This window comes from Salvelinus sp. IW2-2015, linkage group LG1 (genome assembly GCF_002910315.2).
Source record: "Salvelinus sp. IW2-2015 linkage group LG1, ASM291031v2, whole genome shotgun sequence".
Taxonomy (NCBI): Eukaryota; Metazoa; Chordata; class Actinopteri; order Salmoniformes; family Salmonidae; genus Salvelinus; species Salvelinus sp. IW2-2015.
The window spans coordinates 35,226,601-35,250,927 of record NC_036838.1 but is presented as its reverse complement, the minus strand read 5'-3'; the positions used below and the strand labels follow the sequence as shown (position 1 = coordinate 35,250,927).

At 43.5% G+C, this 24,327-nt stretch overlaps 2 protein-coding genes across 2 annotated transcripts; both read left to right on the top strand.

The window, feature by feature from the left end:
• The first annotated feature begins 1,064 nt into the window (after window positions 1-1,064).
• On the top strand, window positions 1,065-8,675 carry LOC111969354 (probable G-protein coupled receptor). The gene is made up of 2 exons (XM_023995468.2): window positions 1,065-1,460; window positions 7,217-8,675. The coding sequence occupies exon 2, from the start codon at window positions 7,295-7,297 to the stop codon at window positions 8,588-8,590; it is 1,296 nt and encodes a 431-aa protein (XP_023851236.1). The 5' UTR covers window positions 1,065-1,460; window positions 7,217-7,294; the 3' UTR covers window positions 8,591-8,675.
• Window positions 8,676-16,674: 7,999 nt separating this feature from the next.
• LOC111969281 (caveolin-2) lies at window positions 16,675-21,069 on the top strand. The gene is made up of 3 exons (XM_023995352.2): window positions 16,675-16,916; window positions 19,554-19,741; window positions 20,119-21,069. The coding sequence occupies exons 1-3, from the start codon at window positions 16,701-16,703 to the stop codon at window positions 20,267-20,269; spliced, it is 555 nt and encodes a 184-aa protein (XP_023851120.1). The 5' UTR covers window positions 16,675-16,700; the 3' UTR covers window positions 20,270-21,069.
• The last annotated feature ends 3,258 nt before the right edge of the window (window positions 21,070-24,327 follow it).

Below are 24,327 nucleotides of genomic sequence, written 5' to 3'. Positions count from 1 at the left end.
ATGTGTTGCCTATCAATGCTTTGGAAGTGCCTGTGGTGATCAATTTTCTTGTCTCAGTATATTCAGTGGCCTGGGCCCAGATTCACAAAGCATCTCAGATTGGGAGTGCTGATCTAGGATAATTTTTGCCTTTTAAAYCGTAAAGAATAAGTGATCCTAGATCAGCTCTCCTACTCTGAGACACTACGAATACGGGTCCTATTCATTGCACACAGCAGCCTGTTGAGAGAATGTCCTTCTGCCTCGCCACCAGGAGGTGTCACTAGAGAGCACTGCCTCAAACCCTGTTGAATGTAGCCACCTCTCAGCCTTTTTGTATGTGATCTATTTACTTGAACCCATGATACAGGCTCAATAAACAAAATGGCCTTAAAGCTAGCTGTCAGACCTCTGTCTGTCGCATATCTCTCTCTCTCCTCAGGTTTTCATCTAGATTTTTCGTAGTTATATTATTGGACCCTGCTCCCAGTGTTTTGTGCAAAATAACTAAAGTTATACCTTCAGCGTTTTTGATGTCACTGTTGGTTGACACTGTTTAGTGGTTGTTGCCCAACATGTTTGCAATACACTGTATATGCTCAGTTGGATCTGGTGATCCCATTCTTTAGACAACACTTACAGCATTTCATTAAATAGCAACACCAACACACAAAGTTGCTATTACAGTTTCTTCCTAACACTCAATTTTGAACATTGTCATCCAGAGATTAATATAATTCTCATCACCACAGCTGGTTCAATTACTAAATTAATAGATGATGGTTCAAGAAAAGATTATACCAAATTGTTTTAATTAACATTCACTCTGAGTAATGTGATATTTGGTTTAAAAAATTATGTTTTAACTCTAAATAATACAAAAACACATTGTTGGAAAAGGCCATGTCAACATGTACTGTACATTCCAGTTTCAGTTGTTTCCACACAGCTGGTGCCAGTCTTGTGATTTGGTGAGCTCTAGGACCCTGGGAAGACCTGACTTTTGAGGGGACAGTGGAGTGTGTGTGTCTGTCTGAAAAAAAAAATCACACAGCTCACAATGTGTGACAGTCACTGCCATACACAGTGATAGAGCGAAAGGAGGAGGGTTGAGAGAGAGAAAGGGCATCCTCTCACATCTATCAGGGACTTAGACACTATCCTGAGGGAAGTGAAGTGATCAACAGCTTCTACACACCATCTCTTACACTAGTGTCCCTCTGTTACCCCAGCCTGGTTTGGACCAGGGATATTCCCTCTGGACAACCCACTCTGGCTACCTCTACCTGGAACTCTCACCAGTGTGGAACCTGTCCTGCTCATCCAGTGGTAATACACACTGTAACTGGTCTACTTGGACCTTTTCAGGTCTACTCATCTGAGGTCTCCTCACTAAAACAACCCTTGGGATATCCAGAAAGTACGACTCAAAAAATCCTTATTTCTTTGAATTGGACTGGACATATCATCTAATATTATGGGTAGGTTATGAGACTTATTTGATAATTTTACTAATTGTCTTTCATTTTCCCATCTCCATAACATACAGTACATCCGCCACAGGATGCATAGCTAACAGGTGTACATTCTGTTAGATGCACTGTGCACTTTTACATACATTGTAATCACTTGAACGTTTCATCACATTGTCATTGACGAGCTGAGAGTTGAGGGAACAAACTATTTTAAGTTATTGTTTTTGGGGGGAATGGTTTTTCTGCTTCAGGTCCATGCATACTGTAGTTATGTGTTTCAAAGTGAAGGTAATGTAAATGTCCAATGTATGTCTTATGTGTATGTGCTCTTAAGAAATTACTTCTCATCTTTTCAGTAAAATATATTTATCCTGAAGGGAAATATAACAAATGTTTCTTCTATACCATCTATTATCACTCATAATACACAGCCTTACCAAAAGTTTGCCTATACATCCATATTTAGCTACATTTCTAGTCATATATCCATTTACAAAATGTTAATTTTAAGAAAAGGCTTTTTAATTTATTCACATTGAAGGAGATTTAACTGACTCCATCTCAGTGCGTTTCCCAGTTGACAGTTAGCTGTGCAGTGACAGCTCGAGCTGACATGGCAGGGAGGAGATGGGACCAGAGGGATAGTGAGGGGGACATCGGAGGGACAAGCATGGGTGACTCACGTCTCTCAAAAAAAAGTGCTTGTCTGTAAGAGCCATTGAACACAGGTCACTGGCCCTTCAATGTAAAACATACTGGTGCCGAAGGGTAGGGCTGCCGTCTTATCGGCTCTCAACCAATCATGCTATTTTGTTGGTGTTTTTGCATTGTTCGTAACTTGTTTTGTACATAATGTTGCTGCTACCGTCTCTTATGACCAGAAAAGAGCTTCTGGACATCAGAACGGGGATTATTCACCTCAAATTGGACGAGGAGTTCTTCTTCAATGAGTCGGGATATACTGCAGACACCAGGCCCCGATCCCCGTGATTCGCTGCTGAAGGAAACGGAGAGTTCGAGGCAAAAGATCGGGGTGCCCTCGAGGATCAGGCAACGAGTGGCCAATCTGCCCGTGTCTTCCATTCTGCTAGCTAACGTTCAATCACTGGAAAATAAATGGGACGAACTGAAAGCACGTATATCCTACCAACGGGACATTAAAAACTGTAATATGTTTCACAGAGTCGTGGCTGAAAGATGACATTAAGAACATACAGCTGGCGGGTTAGACACTCTATCGGCAAGACAGAACAGCAGCCTCTGGTAAGACATGGGGCAGAGGCCTATGTATTTATGTAAACAACAGCTGGTGCATGATATCTAAAGAAGTCTCCAAGTTGTGCCCGCCTGAGGTAGAGTATCTCATGATAAGCTGTAGACCACACTATCTACCTAAAGAGTTTTCATCTTTATTTTTTGTAGCTGTTTACATACCACTACAGAGTGAGGTTGGCACTAAAATGGCACAAAATGAGCTCTATTCCGCCATAAGCAAACAGGAAAACGCTCATCCAGATGCGGTGCTCCTAGTGGCTGGTGACTTTAATGCAGGGAAACACAAATCAGTTTTACCGAATTTCTATCAGCATGTAAAATGTGCAACCAGAGAAAAAAGAATGCTAGACTACCTTTACTCCACCCACAGAGACGCGCACAAAGCTCTCCCTCGTCCTCCAATTGGCAAATCTGACCATAACTCTATCCTCCTGATTCCTGCTTACAAGCAAACATTACTAAACTACAGGACTGTTTTGCTAGCACAGACTGGAATATGTTCCGGGATTCTTCCAATGTGATTGAGGAGTACACCACATCAGTCACTGGCTTTATCAATAAGTGCRTCGAGGACGTTGTCCCCACAGTGACTGTACGTACATACCCGAACCAGAAGCCATGGATTACAGGCAACACCCGCACTGAGCTAAAGGGTAGAGTTGCCGCTTTCAAGGAGCTGTAAGCTTATAAGAAATCCCGCTATGCGCTCCGATGAACCATCAAACAGGCAAAGCATCAATACAGGACCAAGATCGAATCGTACTACACCGGCTCCGATGCTCGTCGGATGTGGCAGGGCTTGCAAACTATTACAGTCTACAAAGGGAAGCACAGCCGAGAGCTGTCCAGTGACACGAGCCTACCAGACGAGCTAAATAACTTCTATGCTCGCTTTGAGGCAAGTAACACTGAAACATGCATGAGAGCATCAGCTGTTCCGGATGACTGTGTGATCACGCTCTCCACAGCCGATGTGAGTAAGACCTTTAAACAGGTCAACATCCACAAGGCCGCAGGGCCAGATGGATTACCAGGACGTGTACTCCGAGCATGCGCTGACCAATTGACAAGTATCTTCACTGACATTTTCAACCTCTCCCTGTCTGAGTCTGTAATACCAACATGTTTCAAGCAGACCACCATAGTACCTGTGCCCAAGAACACTAAGATAACCTGCCTAAATGACTACCGACCCGTAGCACTCACGTCTGTAGCCATGAAGTGCTTTGAAAGGCTGGTCATGACTCACATTAACACCATTATCCCAGAAACCCTAGACCCACTCCAATTTGCATTCCGCACCAACAAATCTACAGATGATGCAATCTCTATTACACTCCACACTGTCCTTTCCCACCTGGACAAAATGAACACGTATGTGAGAATGCTATTCATTGACTACAGCTCAGCATTCAACACCACAGTGCCCTCAAAACTCATCAATAAGCTAAGGACCCTAGGACTAAACACCTCCCTCTGCAACTGAATCCTGGACTTCCTGACGGGCTGCCCCCAGGTGGTAAGGGTAGGTAACAACACATCCGCCTCGCTGATTCTCAACACGAGGGCCCCTCAGGGGTGTGTGCTCAGTCCCCTCCTGTACTCCCTGTTCACTCATGACTGCACGGCCAGGCACAACTCCAACACCATCATTAAGTTAGCTGATGACACAACAGTGGTAGGCTTGATCACTGACAACGATAAGACAGCCTATAGGGAGGAGGTCAGAGACCTGACCGTGTGGTTCAAGGACAGCTACCTCTCCCTCAACATGAGGGACTCCGACTACAGGAAAAGGAGGACCGAGCATGCCCCCATTTTCATCAACGGGGCTGTAGTGGAGCAGGTTGAGAGCTTCAAGTTCCTTGGCGTCCACATCACCAACAAACTAACATGGTCCAAGCACACCAACACAGTCATGAAGAGTGCACGACAAAACTTATTCCCCCTTAGGAGACTGAAAAGATTTGGCATGGGTCCTCAGATCCTCAAAAGGTTTTACAGTTGCACCATCGAGAGCATCCTGACGGGTTGCATCACTGACTGGTATGGCATCTGCTCCGACTGCAAGGCACTACAGAGGGTAATGTGTACGGCCAAGTACATCACTGCCCCCCCCCCATACGCTGCAGCTACTCTCTGTGATTATCTATGCATAGTCACTTCAATAACTCTACCTACATGTACATATTACCTGAATTACCTTGACTAACCGGTGCCCCCGCACATTGACATATTGACTCTGTACCCCCTGTATAGAGCCTCTGTATATAGCCACGCTATTGTTATTTACTGCTGCTCTTTAATTATTTGTTTTTCTAATCTCTGACTTTTTTTAGGTATTTTCTTTTCTTAAAACTGCATGGTTGGTTAAGGGCTTGTAAGTAAGCATTTCACTGTAGGTCTGTTGTATTCGGCGCATGTGAGAAATACAATTTGATTTGATTTGATTTATATTCTTAAAGGTGCTACACATAGGATTTTTTTTTTGCATTGTARTTTTAGAAAATGCTCATAATATATCTGCAGTAATAGTGGAATTATAATGTTTGACAGTATTTCTTACCCGCCAGTGTTGTGATTGACTGTGAAATTCTCATATTGATTTCTCCCGCCGGGACGGCATTTGTTGTTAAAATGGGAAAGCTGCTCTGTCATTTCCTGTTTGCAAAAATGTTACTGTTCCCTCAATTTGAGTTTATGTGAGAATACAAGCACTTTATAGTGTAGGGAGTCATTGTACCATCTAAATCGCTGTGAAATATATTTTCAACAACAAATATATAATGTATTTTCAGCTGTTAGTTGGTGGTTCAAAACCGAAAGTAAAAGACTCAAGTGTGTCTCCGCCATGTTACTGGGATATGGGACGAGGGAGAAATTCTGAGAAGTGTTTCACTCTTTCTCCTGTCTAAAGTAAACACACTCTTCTGAGAGAAAAAAAACAACGACTTTAGTAAGTCAAAAGGCAAGGATATATTTCCTATGTGAGTGGAAGGTTGATGTTGGTGTTTGGATAGAAAGGAGAGCAGACTTACAAAACCCTGCATTTATGGGTAAAACCATCACAATCCCTCAATTGGCCTGGTGCCCCACACTGTATCTAATGTGCCCATTACAATTATCTATTTTGTGTTCCCCAAATCCATGGTATACAGACACACCATGTAGCAAGAAGTAAGGATTATATGTTTCAGACAAACTGTTGTAAGTGCTTTATCTGAATCAACTTGTACATCTGTTTTTCTTATCAAAACTGTAAAAATGCATGCATTCTCAGTCCTTAATGGTTTTACGTCCATGTGATCTGGTAGTTTGGCTTGTCCAATAACCTCCAAGCAGTGAACTAGAGGGGCTTCAGGCCAGGGCAGCGATCCCCTTGTGACTATAATGCTCTAGAAATGTAATCATATCCTACATTTTACAAATTCATTTGCTTTGTTTTCTTTTTGGCTAAACGTTGTTATTATATTCAATTATATCAGACTGATGTGTTTGGACATGTTTTACTAATCAAAGTGAAATTATATAATTGAGAAAGAATATCAATAAATGTAGACTTGAGAGATGACTCAGGTAAATGTATTTGGTGAGCGTTGTGACATGCTGTTGGACATGAACAAAGGCATTAAGCAGTCTTCCCCTCGGTTTGGGAAACCCGATAGAGCTTACTGGTAGTGAGCAACTGACACCCTCAGGCTTACCAAAAGTCTTTGTTTCCCCTCTCTTATCTTCAGTACACACACATACTGTCGTGTAGTGTAGGGTTGGCCTGGATGGGAGATAAAGTTGCTTTGACTGGATCAGTGGCTCACCAATCAGAGTGTTGATTGGCTCAGCCACAGTAACAAGGTGTAATGATGAATTTTATTTTTGGGGGAGAATGTTTCTTTGGGACCGTCAGGCGACGTCCTGATGCCTGATACACAGGAATATTCTTGCAACATTCCCATRAAACGTGTCTAGAATATTAATATTGGATATTTTTTTAGTGTCAGAGTGCATTGTGCCCGGCCCGCCACTGGAGTCACTAGAGGACAAGGACAATCCAGCTGACCAAACCCTTCCCTAACCCGGATGACGCTGGGCCAATTGTGCACCGCCTCATGGGTCTCTTGGTTATGGCCGGCTGCGAAACAGCCTGGGATTGAAACAGGATCTGTAGTGACACAGCTAGCACTGTGATGCACTGCCTTAGACCGCTGCGCCACTTGGGAGGCAATATTGAATGTTCTGAGAACATGATAACCATGTTCTAGGTAATTTCTGTTTGACATTAAAGGAATGGTCTCTTGGAAACAGTAACACTGGAAAATTCCTTTGAAAAAATTAGGTAATGACCTAATGAGACTTTTAAGGGAACGTTCTCTAAAGTTGTGGGAACGTTTTTTGTTAGCTGGGTAGATGTAAACCATAAGTTAAGCTGCATCAGCATGACATTTCAAGATCATATCATTTTTGTAATTGTGTTTTTGTCTGTCTAACAGGACATATACTAAAAAGAGGAGAAAGTAAACATTGCAATGGGGCCTGCTGCTGTAATGATGACTAGTCTTCTGTGAACTATGGAGAAGTCTGGTCCGATGCTGGCTTCTATTCCCAATCGCACAGGGGCCAACCTCACAACCAGCCTATGGGGACCAAACCCCACAGTTCCTGCAGAGGTGGGAGTGGTCACCAGCTCCCAGTCTCAGATCAAGGATCTGATTGGGCTGTTTGCAATGGTGACCCTTAACCTCATCGCCCTATTGGCCAACACTGGAGTCATGGTGGCCATAGCCCGCGCCCCTCACCTGAAGAGGTTTGCCTTTGTGTGCCACCTGTGTGCAGTGGACCTGCTGTGTGCCATCCTCCTCATGCCTCTGGGTATCATCTCTAACTCGCCCTTCTTTGGCACTGTGGTGTTCACCGTGCTGGAGTGCCAGGTCTACATCTTCCTCAACGTGTTCCTCATCTGTGCCTCCATCCTCACCATCACCGCCATCAGTGTGGAGCGTTACTACTACATCGTCCATCCTATGCGCTACGAGGTGAAGATGAGCATCAACCTGGCCATTGGCGTCATGCTCTTCATCTGGGTAAAGTCCATCCTGCTGGCCCTGGTCACCCTGTTTGGCTGGCCTGCCTATGGGGCCCACAGCTCCATCGCTGCCAACCACTGCTCCCTCCACTGGAGCCACAGTCGGCTGAGGAAAGTGTTCGCTGTGCTCTTCAGCGTGATGTGTTTCCTGCTACCCGCCGTGGTCATCTTCGCAGTCTACTGTAACGTGTACAAGGTGGCACGCTCGGCCGCCCTGCAACACACACCCGCACCTACCACATGGGCCTCGTCCAACCCGGCCAAACGTCCCAACCGTTCTGACTCCATCAACAGCCAGACAACCATCATCACAACCACCCGCAGCCTGCCCCAGAGACTATCCCCCGAGATGGCCTTCAGCGGGGGTAAGGCTGCCCTCACCCTGGTGATCATCGTGGGTCAGTTCCTGCTCTGCTGGCTGCCTTACTTCTCCTTCCACTTGCACCTGTCCTTCAGCTCATCTCTGCAGAGCCCCGGAGATGTGGAGGAGGCTGTTACCTGGCTGGCCTACTCCTCCTTTGCTGTCAACCCTTTCTTCTATGGCCTGCTCAACAGGCAGATCAGGGAGGAGCTGGTCAAGTTCCGGCGCTGCTGCTACTCCAGGCCGGTGGAGCTGGGTACCTCCAGCCACGAGGGCTCCCTGCAGGAGAACTTCCTCCAGTTCATTCAGAGGACCACCAGCACGGCCGACACGCGCTCCAGCTGCGCCAACTCCAGCCCCAGGAACACTCTGGACCAGGGGGTCAGGATCCCTGGACAGATACCAGAGGAGCATGGCTAAACACAATGGACAACACACTTCAATATGGACTATTAATATTGGCAGCCCTCTATCCTCCAGAGTTTGTGACCTGACCAAGACAAACTCTGGGGCCTAGTTAACGTCAATATGGCCCTGTGGTTTTTCTGGTCCGGTTACATGGTCAGAAAAAATACTATACTTCATGTATGCCTCTGAGTAGGGGCTTATTATTTATTGGTATAATGGGATTTATTCAGGTAAGGTCTCCAACACAAGATCATAGTGTTGTTGTTTTAATGTGAAATATAAAATTATTGTGCCAGAATTTAATTGACATTACCTTTTACTATTGTTTCATTACAAAACTTTATGTAAAAATATGATTATTTAATGTTTACTTTGTATGAATTATATGTTCTGAAATAACATTTATTTGAGTTTACTAATGTTTCCAATGAACAGTGAGGAATGCTGTAGGAATACTTATATTTTCACCTTTTACAGCGGCCATGTAAAGATTCTTATTAACGTTCTATCGATAATACATTATTTAAATAAAGTGACAAGCATGTGTACAATAGTAACAAAATCAATTAATCTTTTCTAATAATTCTTTCCATCTTACAGTGAAAAACAATGTGTCATGTGCAAGTATATACAGTTGAAGTCGGAAGTTTACATACACTTAGGTTGGAGTCATTTAAACTAGTTTTCAACCACTCCACACATTTCTTGTTAACAAACTATAGCTTTTGAAGTCGGTTATGACATCTACTTTGTGAATGGCACAAGTAATTTTTCCAACAATTGTTTACAGACAGATTATTTCACTTATAATTCACTGTATCACAATTCCAGTGGGTCAGAAGTTTACAAACACTTTAATGACTGTGCCTTTAAACAGCTTGGAAAATTCCAGAAAATTATGTTATGGCTTTAGAAGATTCTGTTAGGCTAATTGACATAATGTGAGTCAATTGGCGGTATACCTGTGTATGTATTTCAAAGCCTACCTTCAAACCCAGTGCCTCTTTGCTTGACATCATGGGAAAATCAAAAGAATTCAAGACCTCAGAAAAAAAATTGTAGACCTCCACAAGTCTGGTTCATCCTTGGGAGCAATTTCCAAACGCCTGAAGGTACCACGTTCATCTGTACAAACAATAGTACGCAAGTATAAACACCATGGGACCACGCAGCTGTCATACYGCTCAGGAAGGAAACGTGTTCTGTCTCCTAGAGATGAAAGTACTTTGGTGCGAAAAGTACAAATTAATCCCAGAACAACAGCAAAGGACCTTGTGAAGATGCTGGAGGAAACAGGTACAAAAGTATCTATATCCACAGTAAAACGAGTCCTATATCGACATAACCTGAAAGGCCGCTCAGCAAGGAAGAAGCCACCGCTCCAAAACCGCCATAAAAAAGCCAGTCTATGGTTTGCAACTGCACATGGGGACAAAGATCATACTTTTTGGAGATCATACTTTTTTTTCCTCTGGTCTGATGAAACAAAAATATAACTGTTTGGCCATAATGACCATCGTTATGTTTGGAGGAAAAAGGGGGAGGCTTGCATGCTGAAGAACACCATCCAAACGTGATGCACGGAGGTGGCAGCATCATGTTGTGGGGGTGCTTTGCTGCAGGAGTGACTGGTGCACTTCACAAAATAGATGGCATCATGAGGCTGGAAAATTATGTGGATATAAGCAACATCTCAAGACGGCAGTCAGGAAGTTAAAGCTTGGTCGCAAATGGGTCTTCCAAATGGACAATGACCCCAAGCATCTTCCAAAGTTGTGGCAAAATGGCTTAAGGACAACAAAGTCAAGGTATTGAAGTGGCCATCACAAAGCCCTGACCTCAATCCTATAGAAAATTTGTTGGCAGAACTGAAAAAGCATGTGCGAGCAAGGAGGCCTACAAACCTGACTCAGTTACACCAGCTCTGTCAGGAGGAATGGGCCAAAATTCATCCAACTTATTGCGGGAAGCTTGCAGAAGTCTACCCGAAACGTTTGACCCAAGTTAAACAATTTAAAGGCAATGCTACCAAATACTAATTGAGTGTATGTAAACTTCTGACCCACTGGGAATGTGATGAAAGAAAGAAAAGCTGAAATAAATCATTCTCTCTACTATTATTCTGACATTTCACAATCTTAAAATAAAGTGGTGATCTTAACTGACCTAAGACAGGGAATTTTTACTAGGGTTAAATGTCAGGAATTGTGAATATCTGAGTTTAAATGTATTTGGCTAGCACGGAAACCAAACCGGCTGTGCGCGTGCACCATCATGCATACATTTATGCACACCAAACGCGATCACGACACGCAGGTTAAAATATCAAAAAAAACTCTGAACCAATTACATTAATTTGGGGACAGGTCGAAAAGCATTACACATGTATGGCAATTTAGCTAGCTAGCTTGCACTTGCTAGCTAATTTGTCCTATTTAGTTAGCTTGCTGTTGCTAACTAGCAATTGAGTTCTTATTTTACCTGAAATGCACAATGTCCTCTACTCCGATAATTAATACACACATAAAACAGTCAACCGAATCGTTTCTAGTCATTTCTCTTCCTTCCAAGCATTTTCTTCTCTTGACTTTTTATTGCGATTGGCAACTTTCAAATATTAGGTGCATTACCGCCACCGACCTTGTTTGTGGGTATAACCAATGAAGAGATGGCACGTGGATACCTGCTTCTATAAACCAATGAGGAGATGGGAGAGGCAGGAATTGCAGCGCGATCTGCGTCACAAATAGAACTGGCTTCTGTTTTAGCCCTTGGCAATGCAGACTCTCGTTGGCGTGCGAGCTGTCTGGGTGCAATAATTTAATAATATAGATTTCTAAATGTATTTCGCAACGCTCGCGCACGCGACTCTAGCGGTGTAGTCGGGGTATAAGGTGTATGTAAACTTCCGATTTCAACTGTAATTGTTTTAAGATGGTCATCTCAAGGATCATTTAGGTATTTGACTTTAGTACACCTTTAGGTATACATATCTTTTAAAAATTATATGAATTTGGCCTTTACTACTATAGCCCATACAAATGCATTGAATAACACATTCATAAATGACAAAAAAGACAGTTAAAAAATTAATAGGTTTTGAAGTGTCTGTTCTATATCTAAAAGATACAGTGCATTTGTAAAGTATTCAGACCCCTTGACTTGTTCCACATTTTGTTACATTACAGCCTAATTCTAAAATTGATTACATTGTTTTTCTCCTCATCAATCTACACACAATACCCCATGACAAAGCAAAAACAGTAAAAAAAAAAACTGAAATATGACATTTACATAAGTATTCAAACCCTTTACTCAGTACTTTGTTGAAGCACCTTTTGCAGTGATTAAAGCCTTGAGTCTAATTGGGTATGACGCTACAAGCTTGGCACACCTGTATTCGGGGAGTTAATACCGTTCTTCTCTGCAGATCCTCTCAAGCTCTGTTAGGTTGGATGGGGAGCGTCACTGCACAGATATTTTCAGGTCTCTCCAGAGATGTTAGATCGGGTTCAAGTCCGGGCTCTGGCTGAGCCACTCAAGGACATTCAGATACTTGTCCCGAAGCCACTCCTGCGTTGTCTTGGCTGTGTGCTTAGGGTCATTGTTCTGTTGGAAGGTGAACCTTCGCCCCAGTCTGAGGTCCTGAACGCTCTGGAGCAGGTTTTCATCAAGGATCTCTCTGTACTTTGCTCTGTTCATCTTTCCCTCGATCCTGACTAGTCTCCCAGTCCCTGCCACTGAAAAACATCCCCACAGCATGATGCTGCCACCACCATTCCTCACCGTTTCCTCCAGATGTGAGGCTTGGCATTCAGGCCAAAGAGTTCAATCTTGGTTTCATCAGACCAGAGAATCTTGTTTCTCATGGTCTGAGAGTCTTTAGGTGCCTTTTGGAAAACTCCAAGCAGGTTGACATGTGCCTTTTACTGAGGAGTAACTTCCGTCTGGCCACTCTATCATAAAGGCCTGATTGGTGGAGTGCTGCAGAGATGGTTTTTCTTCTGGAAGGTTCACTATTCTCCACAGAGGAACGCTGGAACTCTGTAGCTCTGTCAGAGTGACCATCGAGCGGCCAGCTCTAGGAAGAGTCTTGGTGGTTCCAAACTTCTTCCATTTAAGAATGATGGAGGCCTCTGTATTCTTGGGGACGTTCAATGCTGCAGAAATGTTTTGGTACCCTTCCCCAGATCTGTGTCCCTCGACACAATCCTGTCTYGGAGCTCTACGGACAATTCCTTCGACCTCATGGCTTGGTTTTTGCTCTGACATGCACTGCCAACTCTAGGACCTTAAATAGACAGTTGTGTGCCTTTCCAAATCATGTACAATCCATTTAATTTACCATAGGTGTACTCCAATCAAGTTGTAGAATCATCTCAAGGATGATCAATGGAAACAGGATGCAGTTTACCTTAATTTCGAGTCTCATAGCAAAGGGTCTGAATACTTACGTAAATAAGGTATTTAATACTTTTTTTATACATTTGCAACAATTTCTAAAAACCTGTTTTCACTTTGTCATTTTGGGGGTTGTGTGTAGATTGATAAGGGAGAATAATATTTCATACATTTTAGAATAAGGCTGTAACATAACAAAATGTGGAAAAAGTCAAGGGGTCTGAATACTTTCCGAAGCATTGCATAAGAAAGCTCAGGAAATATATATATTATTTTACACATATTTAACCCCTTATTTTTGCTGCGAAAAAACTGCCTCCATACTTTAATTAGTTTGCATGTGTTACCTTCAGACAAGTTCCGAGACACCATTGGGTTCGTGACAATCTCCGCTTTCCTTAGAGTGGTCATAGTTTGTAGGCCAAACAGGATGCTACAGAACCTTTTGTGAGAAGACTGATTTTCAGGACGTCTCATGGTCTGACAAACACTCCTGTAGCTCAGCTATCTTCCACCGCAGATGCAGAAGGCCGCCATAGGCGGTGTTGTTGTGATTTGTGATTTATGAACCAGAGAGTCACAGGCAGGCAGGATGAAAACAGGGTCAGACTAGAAATAGAATGTGAGTGGATGTCGAGACAGAGAGTGGGATGGAGCTTAAGGCCAGTCCTCTCCTCCACCATGCAGCTCTAGTCTCCGCATGAGAGGTCCAAGGTGGCTGGGGAAATAGAAGAGACACAATGGAGCTTGTCAGACTAAACAGGTCCATCCCTGTCTTCTGGTTACAACACAACAACACAACAACAGAAACTCTCTGTACAGTAGGCAACCTAAGTTGTGTAGTGTTTGCTTAACGTGAGCTTGTGCCTGAGCAGATGGGTTGGCAAAGTATGACGTGGGCATACCCTCAGGGATAACGGTGTGGTGCATGTGGGTGCCTGGGTGTATAAAGTGCACACCAGCTGGAGACACAGGTGTGAAGTGCAGGACCCTGTGCTCTGAATTTGTCGCTCCAATCCACTTAATCTGGGGTCGGATGAAGTGGTGAGCTGGCTGGTTTTTGGGACAGATTTACAGGACAGTGTGGATTTGCCTGTCCTTTTACAGACACACTTAATGGAGTCCATTTAGACAGCCAGAACAGCTGGCCCAAGATACAGTATCTGTTACAGTTTGGGAACCCTTTTGAGACAACTGTTTCTCTGAGCTGATTGAAACAGATCTGCAGTGCARTGTATCAGGCTTGCGTTGTCATCTCACTGTCTGGCTGCCAGGCTATTTCCCTGTCCTGATACGCAACAATTAGACCCTCGCTCATCAGTTGGATTGGCAAAGATCTGCCATCTCTGATTTGAGCAGCTTTCCCACATTAAAGTTCACTATAAAATACTACAGTACTTACTATATATAGTAAACTGTAGTATACTGTATAATACTATACTACACACTGTAGTATCCCTCGATCAAGTGTAGTGCATACTATAGAATATTGTCGTATAGTGTAGTATACTATAGTAAATATCCAAAACACAACACTTTTTTTACTATAATAAATACAACAGTATTTAATTTGCATATACCCTGCCCATTCCCCTCCCCAAAATCCAAATTTGTGAGTAACCTACATGCCATGTAAAGACCATATTGTTTTCCATACAAGTTATAGAAAAGAGCAGAAGTGCTGAACTATCTGTTTAGGCAACAGTACTACCTACAAGTTATGGAAAATGTGCTCTTTCATTATTTCTCCAAGGAGAAAGCCTCCACTTCTAGGTCAAATAAAATAAAAACACAATAGTAAATACTACAGTAATGTCTGCAAAAACATTACAGTCTGCAAAAACAAATACTACAGTATATTACGGTAAAGTCTGCGGAAAAAACACTACAGTGAATGCTATAGTATTTATACCATAGTATACTATAGTATTTTTTCATGTGGGTCTCTATAAGGTCAAAGGGTATTAATCCATAACCCCATGGAGGGGTCACAGGGAGGAGGGAGTTTGACCTCAGAGTGGTTCTGTTAGAGTTGATCGCTAGCCAATCAGGCCTGAGTCGTGAGGAGGCATGTAGAAAACAACGGTTAACAGGTCATTAGATGTAGAATCACAGACTGATGCATGGACAGACGGACGTGCACACACACCCTTACGCACGCACGCACGCACGCACGCACGCACGCACGCACGCACGCACGCACGCACGCACGCACACACACACACACACACACACACACACACACACACACACACACACACACACACACACACACACACACACACACACACACACAAAGATGATCTGCTAATGGGTCCAAAGGTCGGAGAAAACAGATTTTCCCCTTAAAGCACCCTGGGAATCTAGAGCTGGTAGGGGAACATGTGCTCAGAGAGAATTCAGACAGTTGTCTATTTAGCCCTGTAGCCACCTGGGGGAACTTACCCATAGCCCCTCTCTTTGACGATCTACATAGATAATATGGAGTAGTGTCTGGCAAAGGTGTGGGCCACAAAGGGTCTCCTGCTTGGTTAATAGTAATTCAATGTTTCTATCATGCTAAACACATGATTTGATTATATAATATGACAGATAAACCAAGCCACGACAGATTGAGTTAGGCTACATCATTTTTCTCTGGCGCAGAGAGAAATAGCAGGCACTGAAAGCAAAGCCTCTGTCTGTGCTGCTCACCCACCAAGCTGCCTGGTGCGCTCCATCACCATGGTTTCCCCAGACATCAATCATCACATCCAGTCTCAATACCCTCCTCCAGAATGGCTGCTGTAAAACCGATCCACCCATCAATACCAGGGGGAGAATTCAGTACACTAAATCATCAAGTCAAAGCTTATTTGATGATTATTGCTGTCTGTATATTTAGCTGCTCTTTGAGCAGTCTTTACAGTAACTAGCAATTGGTAGTCATACAGTTTAAAAAATATTGATGTGCATAAATTATAATTCACCCTGTCAGCTTGCATTTTTGACAATCATGTTTCATAGGCCTCTAAATAGAAAATACGGAGTACAAAGTCTTGGCCAACAGAGAGCGCTATGGAGCCATAAAACAGCTCTATCACAAGGCTCTGAACAGGTTGCTTGCTGGCGCTCCATTTCTAGCTGCAGACTGATGGACAAACTGCGTCAGCTCTGTCTCCTGTGCTGTTCAACCAGGTGATGCGGATTACACCCCCGGCATGACATCTGCCACTGACAACACAATAACAGCACATCCATATGAAACCTGCTGGGTGTGGATCTATTGAACCAATTCATTGACTGACATTTGTTTATGCCCATAAGACATCATTGTCTCACTATGTATTTTGTATCTTGTAATGATTTACAGGTCAAAACAGGTTTATGATTAGCGCAGAGCTGTCAATGGACTCACTCATATCAACACGTATGCCTCAGATATTTTTGGTATATCATTCGCAAATTTTACAATGTGGTGAATAGCTCCTTGTTCAGGAAAGTTATCACACAGGTCAAATTAGCTGTAGAATGTCATAAGTTATGGGCCTGTGAAAGCCAATTTGGGATTTCCACACTGAGGGAGTATGCACTGATGCAGTCACCCATCCACTATGTGCCACCGAGGTGCCAGTGACTGGGCTGCTGAGGCGAGAGGAGTGGGATTGGTCTATGGTGGTCGAACCCCTTTCATCTGCTCTCCCAGCCCAGTGAGGGTGCATGCCACTGAGGCACACACACCATGACCACGGGGCGTACACCAGCTGAGACCAGGCTAGACCTGGAGGACATAGAGGAGCAGGGGATCCCTCCAGGCAGACACACTGCAGAGGGACTACTGGAGGAAGTAGTGGAGGTAGAGGCAGAGGAACCAGCTCAGGAGGAGGACTCCACCCACAGTGATACCAGGTCTCTGGTCAAGAACAGGGACCCAAGGGGAGTCAACAAGTATCTAAAGGTAACTGACACACACAGCAGCACAGCCCGGTAAACAGTGAGGTACAGTGCCTTGCAAAAGTATTTATCCCCTTTAGCATTTTTTTCCTATTTTGTTGCATTACAACCTGTAATTTAAATAGATTTATCATTTATCTGGATTTCATGTATTGGACATGCACAAAATAGTCCAAATTGGTGAAGTGAAATGAAAAAAATAACTTGGTTCAAAAAAGTAAAAAAGTAAATAAATGGAAAAGTGGGACGTGCATATTCTTTCACTCCCTTTGCTATGAAGCCCCTAAATAAGATCTGGTGCAACCAATTACCTTCAGAAGTCACATAATTAGTTAAATACAGTCCACCTGTGTGCAATCTAAGTGTCACATGATCTCAGTATATATACAGCTGTTCTGAAAGGCCCCAGAGTCTGCAACAACAGTAAGCAAGGGGCACACTAAGCTAGCGGCACCATGAAGACCAAGGTGCTCTCTAAACAGGTCAGGGACAAAGTTGTGGAGAAGTATAGATCAGGGTTGGGTTATAAAAAAATATCTACAACTTTGATCATCCCACAGAGCACCATTTACTCTATTAGATTTTTTTTTWAAGAATATGGCACCGCAACAAACCTGCCAAGAGAGGGCCGCTCACCAAAACTCATGGACCAGGCAAGAAGTGCATTAATCAGAGAGGCAACAAAGAGACAAATGATAACCCTGAAGGAGCTGCAAAGCTCCACAGCAGAGATTGGAGCACTTTAAGCCACACACTCCACAGAGCTGGGCTTTATGAAAGAGTGGCCAGAAAAAAGCCATGGCTTAAAAAAATAAGCAAACACGTTTGGTGTTCGCCAAAAGGCATGTGGGAGACTCCCCAAACATATGGAAGAAGGTACTCTGGTCAGATGAGACTAAAATGTAGCTTTTTGTCCATCAAGGAAAACGCTATGTCAGGCGCAAACCAAACATCTCTCATCACCCCGAGAACACCATCCACACAGTGATGCATGGTGGTGGCAGCATCAGTCATGCTGTGGGGATGTTTTTCATCGGCAGGGACTGGGAAACTGGTCGGAATAGAAGGATTGATGGATGGCGCTGAATACAGGGAAAATCTTGAGGGAAACCTGTTTCAGTCTTCCAGAGATTTAAGACTGGGACGGAGGTTCAACTTCCAGCAGTACAATGACCCTAAGCATACTGCTAAAGCAACACTCGAGTGGTTTAAGGGGAAACATTTAAATGTTTTGGAATAGCCTAGTCAAAGCTCAGACCTCAATCCAATTGAGAATCTGTGGTATGACTTAAAGATTGCTGTACACCAGCGGAACCCATCCAACTTGAAGGAGCTGGAGCAGTTTTGCCTTGAAGATTGGGCAAAAATCCCAGTGGCTAGATGTGCCAAGCTTATAGAGACATACCCCAAGAGACTTGCAACTGTATTTGCTGCAAAAGGTGGCTCTACAAAGTATTGACTTTGGGGGGGTGAATAGTTATGCACGCTCAAGTTTTCTGTTTTTTTGTCTTATATCTTGTTTGTTTCACAATGAAAAATATTTTGCATCTTCAAAGTGTTAGGCATGTTGTGTAAATCAAATGATACAAACCCCCCAAAAATCTATGTTAATTCCAGGTTGTAAGGCAACAAAATAGGAAAAATGCCAAGGGGGTGAATACTTTCGCAAGCCACTGTAAAGTGGAGGTTTAGACAGACAGTACTCTGTGAGACATAAAAGCACTACGTGTGTTTGCACATACTCCACATACAGTACCACACATCCCCTGTCTGTTGACTCCAGATAACGGAAGGGGAGGTTTAAACACAGGGACGAAGTAAGAGAGACACTATGGAAACAATCACATAATGATGTTCTGACATACTCTGGAAATGTTATAGTTGAGATAGGAACTAATCTGGAAAGATTTCGGTCGCATACATAGTGCTGTGTACACCATGAGCCATTAATGGTAAACTTGTTATGTAATGTCTGTACAATGTATACATTGTTCAGTGGTATGGATTAACTGCCTAGGATTTTATTGAGATGAGAACTCATTTATCTTAATGCCCATATCTTTAATGGTACACTGAACATACATCTGAAGGCAATAGGAAGGGAGATCTGCCATCCAACGAAGTGGAATCTGATGTTGGAAAGCAGTGTGTTGAGCGATGCTGACCTCGTGTGGACACAGTTCGAACTGTGCCTTGTGTGTCATCTCAAAGATCAGTACTCCTTTCCCACTTCAAGGCTCTATTTAATCTGTATCGCTGAAGTGTTACAGATTGGGCAATAGAAATGTAAAGGTAATTGCCGATTGAGCTGACATATGCAGCGTTTACTGTGAATGCAGTCTCTGCTAAAACGGGAGCGTTGACTTTATATTTGAATCACACAGTAATGCTGACCTTCAGTGATACAGATTGAATAGAGCCTTAAGTCTCATTGTAATGTGGTTACTTCAGTAAGTGCTACAATGGTTCTATGGTTCCCCTGCATCCAAGTTCTGAATGTTATTGGTGAGAAAATACATTTTTTATGGAGAATCTCCTTTTTCTGACCATACCTATACATAGACCTTCACTAAAGCCCCATGCTAAAGAGAGCTTCCACCAGGTCGTGCCCAGACTGACTGTAGACTCTGTGTCTCCTGAGGTGACCTTTGAGGACGTGATAGCAGAGCCCCCCTCGGTGCGGAGCTTCGATAAGGTGTGGCTGTGGAGCCACGCCCTATTTGAGGTGTCCCGTCTCTGGTGCTACCGGCTCATCTCCCTCCTCCTGGCCGTGCCCGTCTCTCTGGTAGCAGGGATCCTCTTCGCTGTCTTCAGCTGCCTACATATCTGGTGGGTCCTCTCACCTTTGAACTCCTTTGACGTGATCTGCTCAATGTTTTCAGTTAGTGCTTGATGGAGTTGAACAATGTGCTTATGGTTTCAATGCATGGTGTATAGTACAAGGGCTCTATTCAATCCGTATTGTGGAAGTTCAGCTTTACAGCGAGATCTAAATTTATAGGGCAATGTTGCCACTTTAGCAGAGACTGCATTCATGGTAAACGCTGCATACAGTATGTCGGCTCAATCAAATGTAAACCTTTACATTTCTATCGTGGAATCTGTAACGATTCAGCTTTACAGATTGAATAGAGCCCTAAATTATCTTAAAGTGACATTGACCTAGCCTGTTTGTGCTCACTCTTTGTCTGTTTGTCTGTTTCCAGGCTGATCATGCCCTTTATTCAGCTCTTCCTGATCAACATGCACTGGGTTCAGACTGTGTGGGGCAGTGTATTGGACATCGCCATCGCTCCCTTCTTTAAGAGTATGGGGAAGTGCTGCAGTCGCATCAATGTCCGACTGGCCAGGGACTGATGTTGGGCTCTGCCACCTTCTATGGGAGTGTGGAGGGAGTGTGGATGGAGTGGGCTGGGTTGGGTTGATGCACACTACATATGAACTGGTTGTTTGCAATCATGTCTCAATCTCTAAGAAAAATAATGTTGCTGCCTTCTACTCTTCAAAGAACAAATTGAAAAAAGTAGAACATGTCATTTTTTTGTAAATATGTGAAATGAAGTTACATGAATTAGACAGTATCTAAAAATGTAATTTATGTGTTTTCTATTTTGCTTAGTACATTCAGAACTATTATTGGTAACGGACTATCGGACTCAATTTAATCTCTAAACCACAACTTGAAAGAAAGTTGTTAGAAATTTAGATTAAACATAATGCAGCACACACACACACACACACACCACACCACACCACACCACACCACACCACACCACACCACACACACACACACAAATTCCATATGCTGGTGTAAAGGAAAAATTTCTCCTGACAGCACAGATTATGTGGCCAGTGATGCATGTATATCCCCAGTAAAATAGGGGTATGGAATTACATTTCCTCCACTGACTGGCCAATTATTTTTCTGTCTCAGGAAAATAATGGTTCAGGGTTTAAAAATGAATGCGATTTCTTTGTTCCAGAGTGATGTTGTCAAGAGATTGTGTAAATTCTGCTGATCTGATGCATCCTCTTAACTGAGGTGCCGTAATTACTGGTTGTGTCATCTAGTTGTGCCTGTTAGAATTTAGAATCCAGGTCGATTCAAAACTCAGTTTGAGATTAAAATCTATCTGCCCATGTTTGGTAGAACAGAAGTAAGAGCATAGCTGCAGGTTCTAAACTTGGCTCAAACTGAGCTACTAATTTGTTTCTGGACCTACAGTATCGGCTTAGGCAATTATACCTACAAACTGCCCTAGCAGTTCAAATTATGCAAATGCCTCATTGGGATTTCTAGCCTTTCGCAAACACTGCAATTCTCTGGAGCATGGATCTGTTCGGAGATACAGTAGGCGAAAGGGCCAAACTTGTGAAGCAACTCCTTTTGTGATACATTTGGTTCATTTTCAAGGGAAATTGCTGTGACCCGTACATATACCCCAGGAATACATTCTTCAACTTCAACTGGGATTGCAATAAAAAACTTTAGTTATCTGATGGACTGTACTGTTCAAATCAAATCAAATCAAGTTTATTTTATATAGCCCTTCGTACATCAGCTAATATCTCGAASTGCTGTACAGAAACCCAGCCTAAAACCCCAAACAGCAAGCAATGCAGGTGTAGAAGCACGGTGGCTAGGAAAAACTCCCTAGAAAGGCCAAAACCTAGGAAGAAACCTAGAGAGGAACCAGGCTATGAGGGGTGGCCAGTCCTCTTCTGGCTGTGCCGGGTGGAGATTATAACAGAACTATGCCAAGTTTTCAAAATATTCATAAGTGACAAGCATGGTCAAATAATAATCATGAATCATTTCAGTTGGCTTTTCATAGCCGATCATTAAGAGTTGAAAATAGCAGGTCTGGGACAGGTGGCGGTTCCATAACCGCAGGCAGAACAGTTGAAACTGGAATAGCAGCAAGGCCAGGTGGACTGGGGACAGCAAGGAGTCATCATGCCTGGTAGTCCTGACGTATGGTCCTAGGGCCCAGGTCCTCCGAGAGAAGAGAAAGAAAGAGAGAATTAGAGAGAGCCAAGATTTTCAAAAATGTTCATAAATGACAAGCATGGTCAAATAATAATCAGGAATAAATATCAGTTGGCTTTTCAAGCCGATCATTAAGAGTTGAAAACAGCAGGTCTGGGACAGGTAGGGGTTCCATAACCGCAGGCAGAACAGCTGAAACTGGAATAGCAGCAAGGCCAGGCGGACTGGGGACAGCAAGGAGTCATCATGCCCGGTTGCGCGTGACGTATGGTCCTAGGGCTCAGGTCCTCCGAGAGAGAGAAAGAAAGAGAGAACGAGAGAATTAGAGAGAGCATACTTAAATTCACACAGGACACTGGATAAGATAGGAGAAGTACTCCAGGTATAACCAACTGACCCTAGCCCCCGACACATAAACTACTGCAGCATAAATATGGAGGCTGAGACAGGAGGGGTCAGGAGACACTGTGGCCCCATCAGAAGAAACCCCCGGACAGGGCCAAACAGGAAGGATATAACCCCACCCACTTTGCCAAAGCACAGCCCCCACACCACTGGAGGGATATCTTCAACCACCAACTTACAATCCTGAGACAGGCCGAGTATAGCCCACAAAGATCTCCACCACAGCACAAACCAAGGGGGCGGCCAACCCAGACAGGAAGATCACGTCAGTAACTCAACCCACTCAAGTGACGCACCCCTCCCAGGGACGGCATGAAAGAGCACCAGTAAGCCAGTGACTCAGCCCCTGTAATAGGGTTAAGGCAGAGAATCCCAGTGGAGAGAGGGGAACCGGCCAGGCAGAGACAGCAAGGGCGGTTCGTTGCTCCAGAGCCTTTCCGTTCACCTTCACACTCCTGGGCCAGACTACACTCAATCATATGACCTACTGAAGAGATAAGTCTTCAGTAAAGACTTAAAGGTTGAGACCGAGTCTGCGTCTCTCACATGGGTAGGCAGACCATTCCATAAAAATGGAGATCTATAGGAGAAAGCCCTGCCTCCCGCTGTTTGCTTAGAAATTCTTAGGGACAATTAGGAGGCCTGCGTCTTGTGACCGTAGCGTACGTATAGGTATGTACGGCAGGACCAACTCGGAAAGATAGGTAGGAGCAGCCCATGTAACGCTTTATAGGTTAACAGAAAACCTTGAAATCAGCCTTGCCTTAACAGGAAGCCAGTGTAGGGAAGCTAGCACTGGAGTAATATGATCAAATTCTTGGTTCTAGTCAGGATTCTAGCAGCCGTATTTAGCACTAACTGAAGTTTATTTAGTGCTTTATCCGGGTAGCCGGAAAGTAGAGCATTGCAGTAGTCTAACCTAGAAGAAAAAATGCATGGATTAATTTTTCGCATCATTTTTTGGACAGAAATTTCTGATTTTTGCAATATTACGTAGATTGAAAAAAAGCTGTCCTTGAAACAGTCTTGATATGTTTGTTCAAAAGAGAGATCAGGTCAAGAGTAACGCCGAGGTCCTTCACAGTTTTTTTTGAGACGACTTTACAACGCATCAAGATTAATTGTCAGATTTAACAGAAGATCTCTTTGTTTCTTTGGGACCTAGAACAAGCATCTCTTTTGTGTCCGAGTTTTAAAGTAGAAAGTTTGCAGCCATCCACTTCCTTATGTCTGAAACACAGGCTTCTAGCGAGGGCAATTTTGGGGCTTCACCACATGTTTTCATTGAAATGTACAGCTGTGTGTCATCCGCATAGTGCATGAAAGTTAACATTATGTTTTTCGAATAACATCCACAAGAGGTTAAAAATATATAGTGAAAACAATAGTGGTCCTAAAACGGAACCTTGTGGAACAACCGAAATGTACAGTTGATTTGTCAGAGGACAAACCATTCACAGAGACAAACTGATATCTTTCCGACAGGTAGATCTAAACCAGGCCAGAACTTGTCCGTGTAGACCAATTTGGGGTTTCCAGTCTCTCCAAAGAATGTGGTGATCGATGGTGTCAAAGGCAGCACTAAGGTCTAGAGCACGAGGACAGATGCAGAGCCTCGGTCTGACGCCATTAAAAGGTCATTTACCACCTTCACAAGTGCAGTCTCAGTGCTATGATGGGGTCTAAAACCAGACTGAAGCATTTCGTATACATTGTTTGTCTTCAGGAAGGCAGTGAGTTGCTGCGCAACAGCTTTTTCATTTTTTTTTGAGAGGAATGGAAGATTCGATATAGGCCGATAGTTTTTTATATTTTCCGGGGTTTTGGCTTTTTCAAGAGAGGCTTTATTACTGCCACTTTTAGTGAGTTTGGTACACATCCGGTGGATAGAGAGCCGTTTATTATGTTCAACATAGGAGGCCAAGCACAGGAAGCAGCCTTCAGTAGTTTGGTAGGAATAGGATCCAGTATGCAGCTTGAAGGTTTAGAGGCCATGATTATTTTCATCATTGTTTTCAGA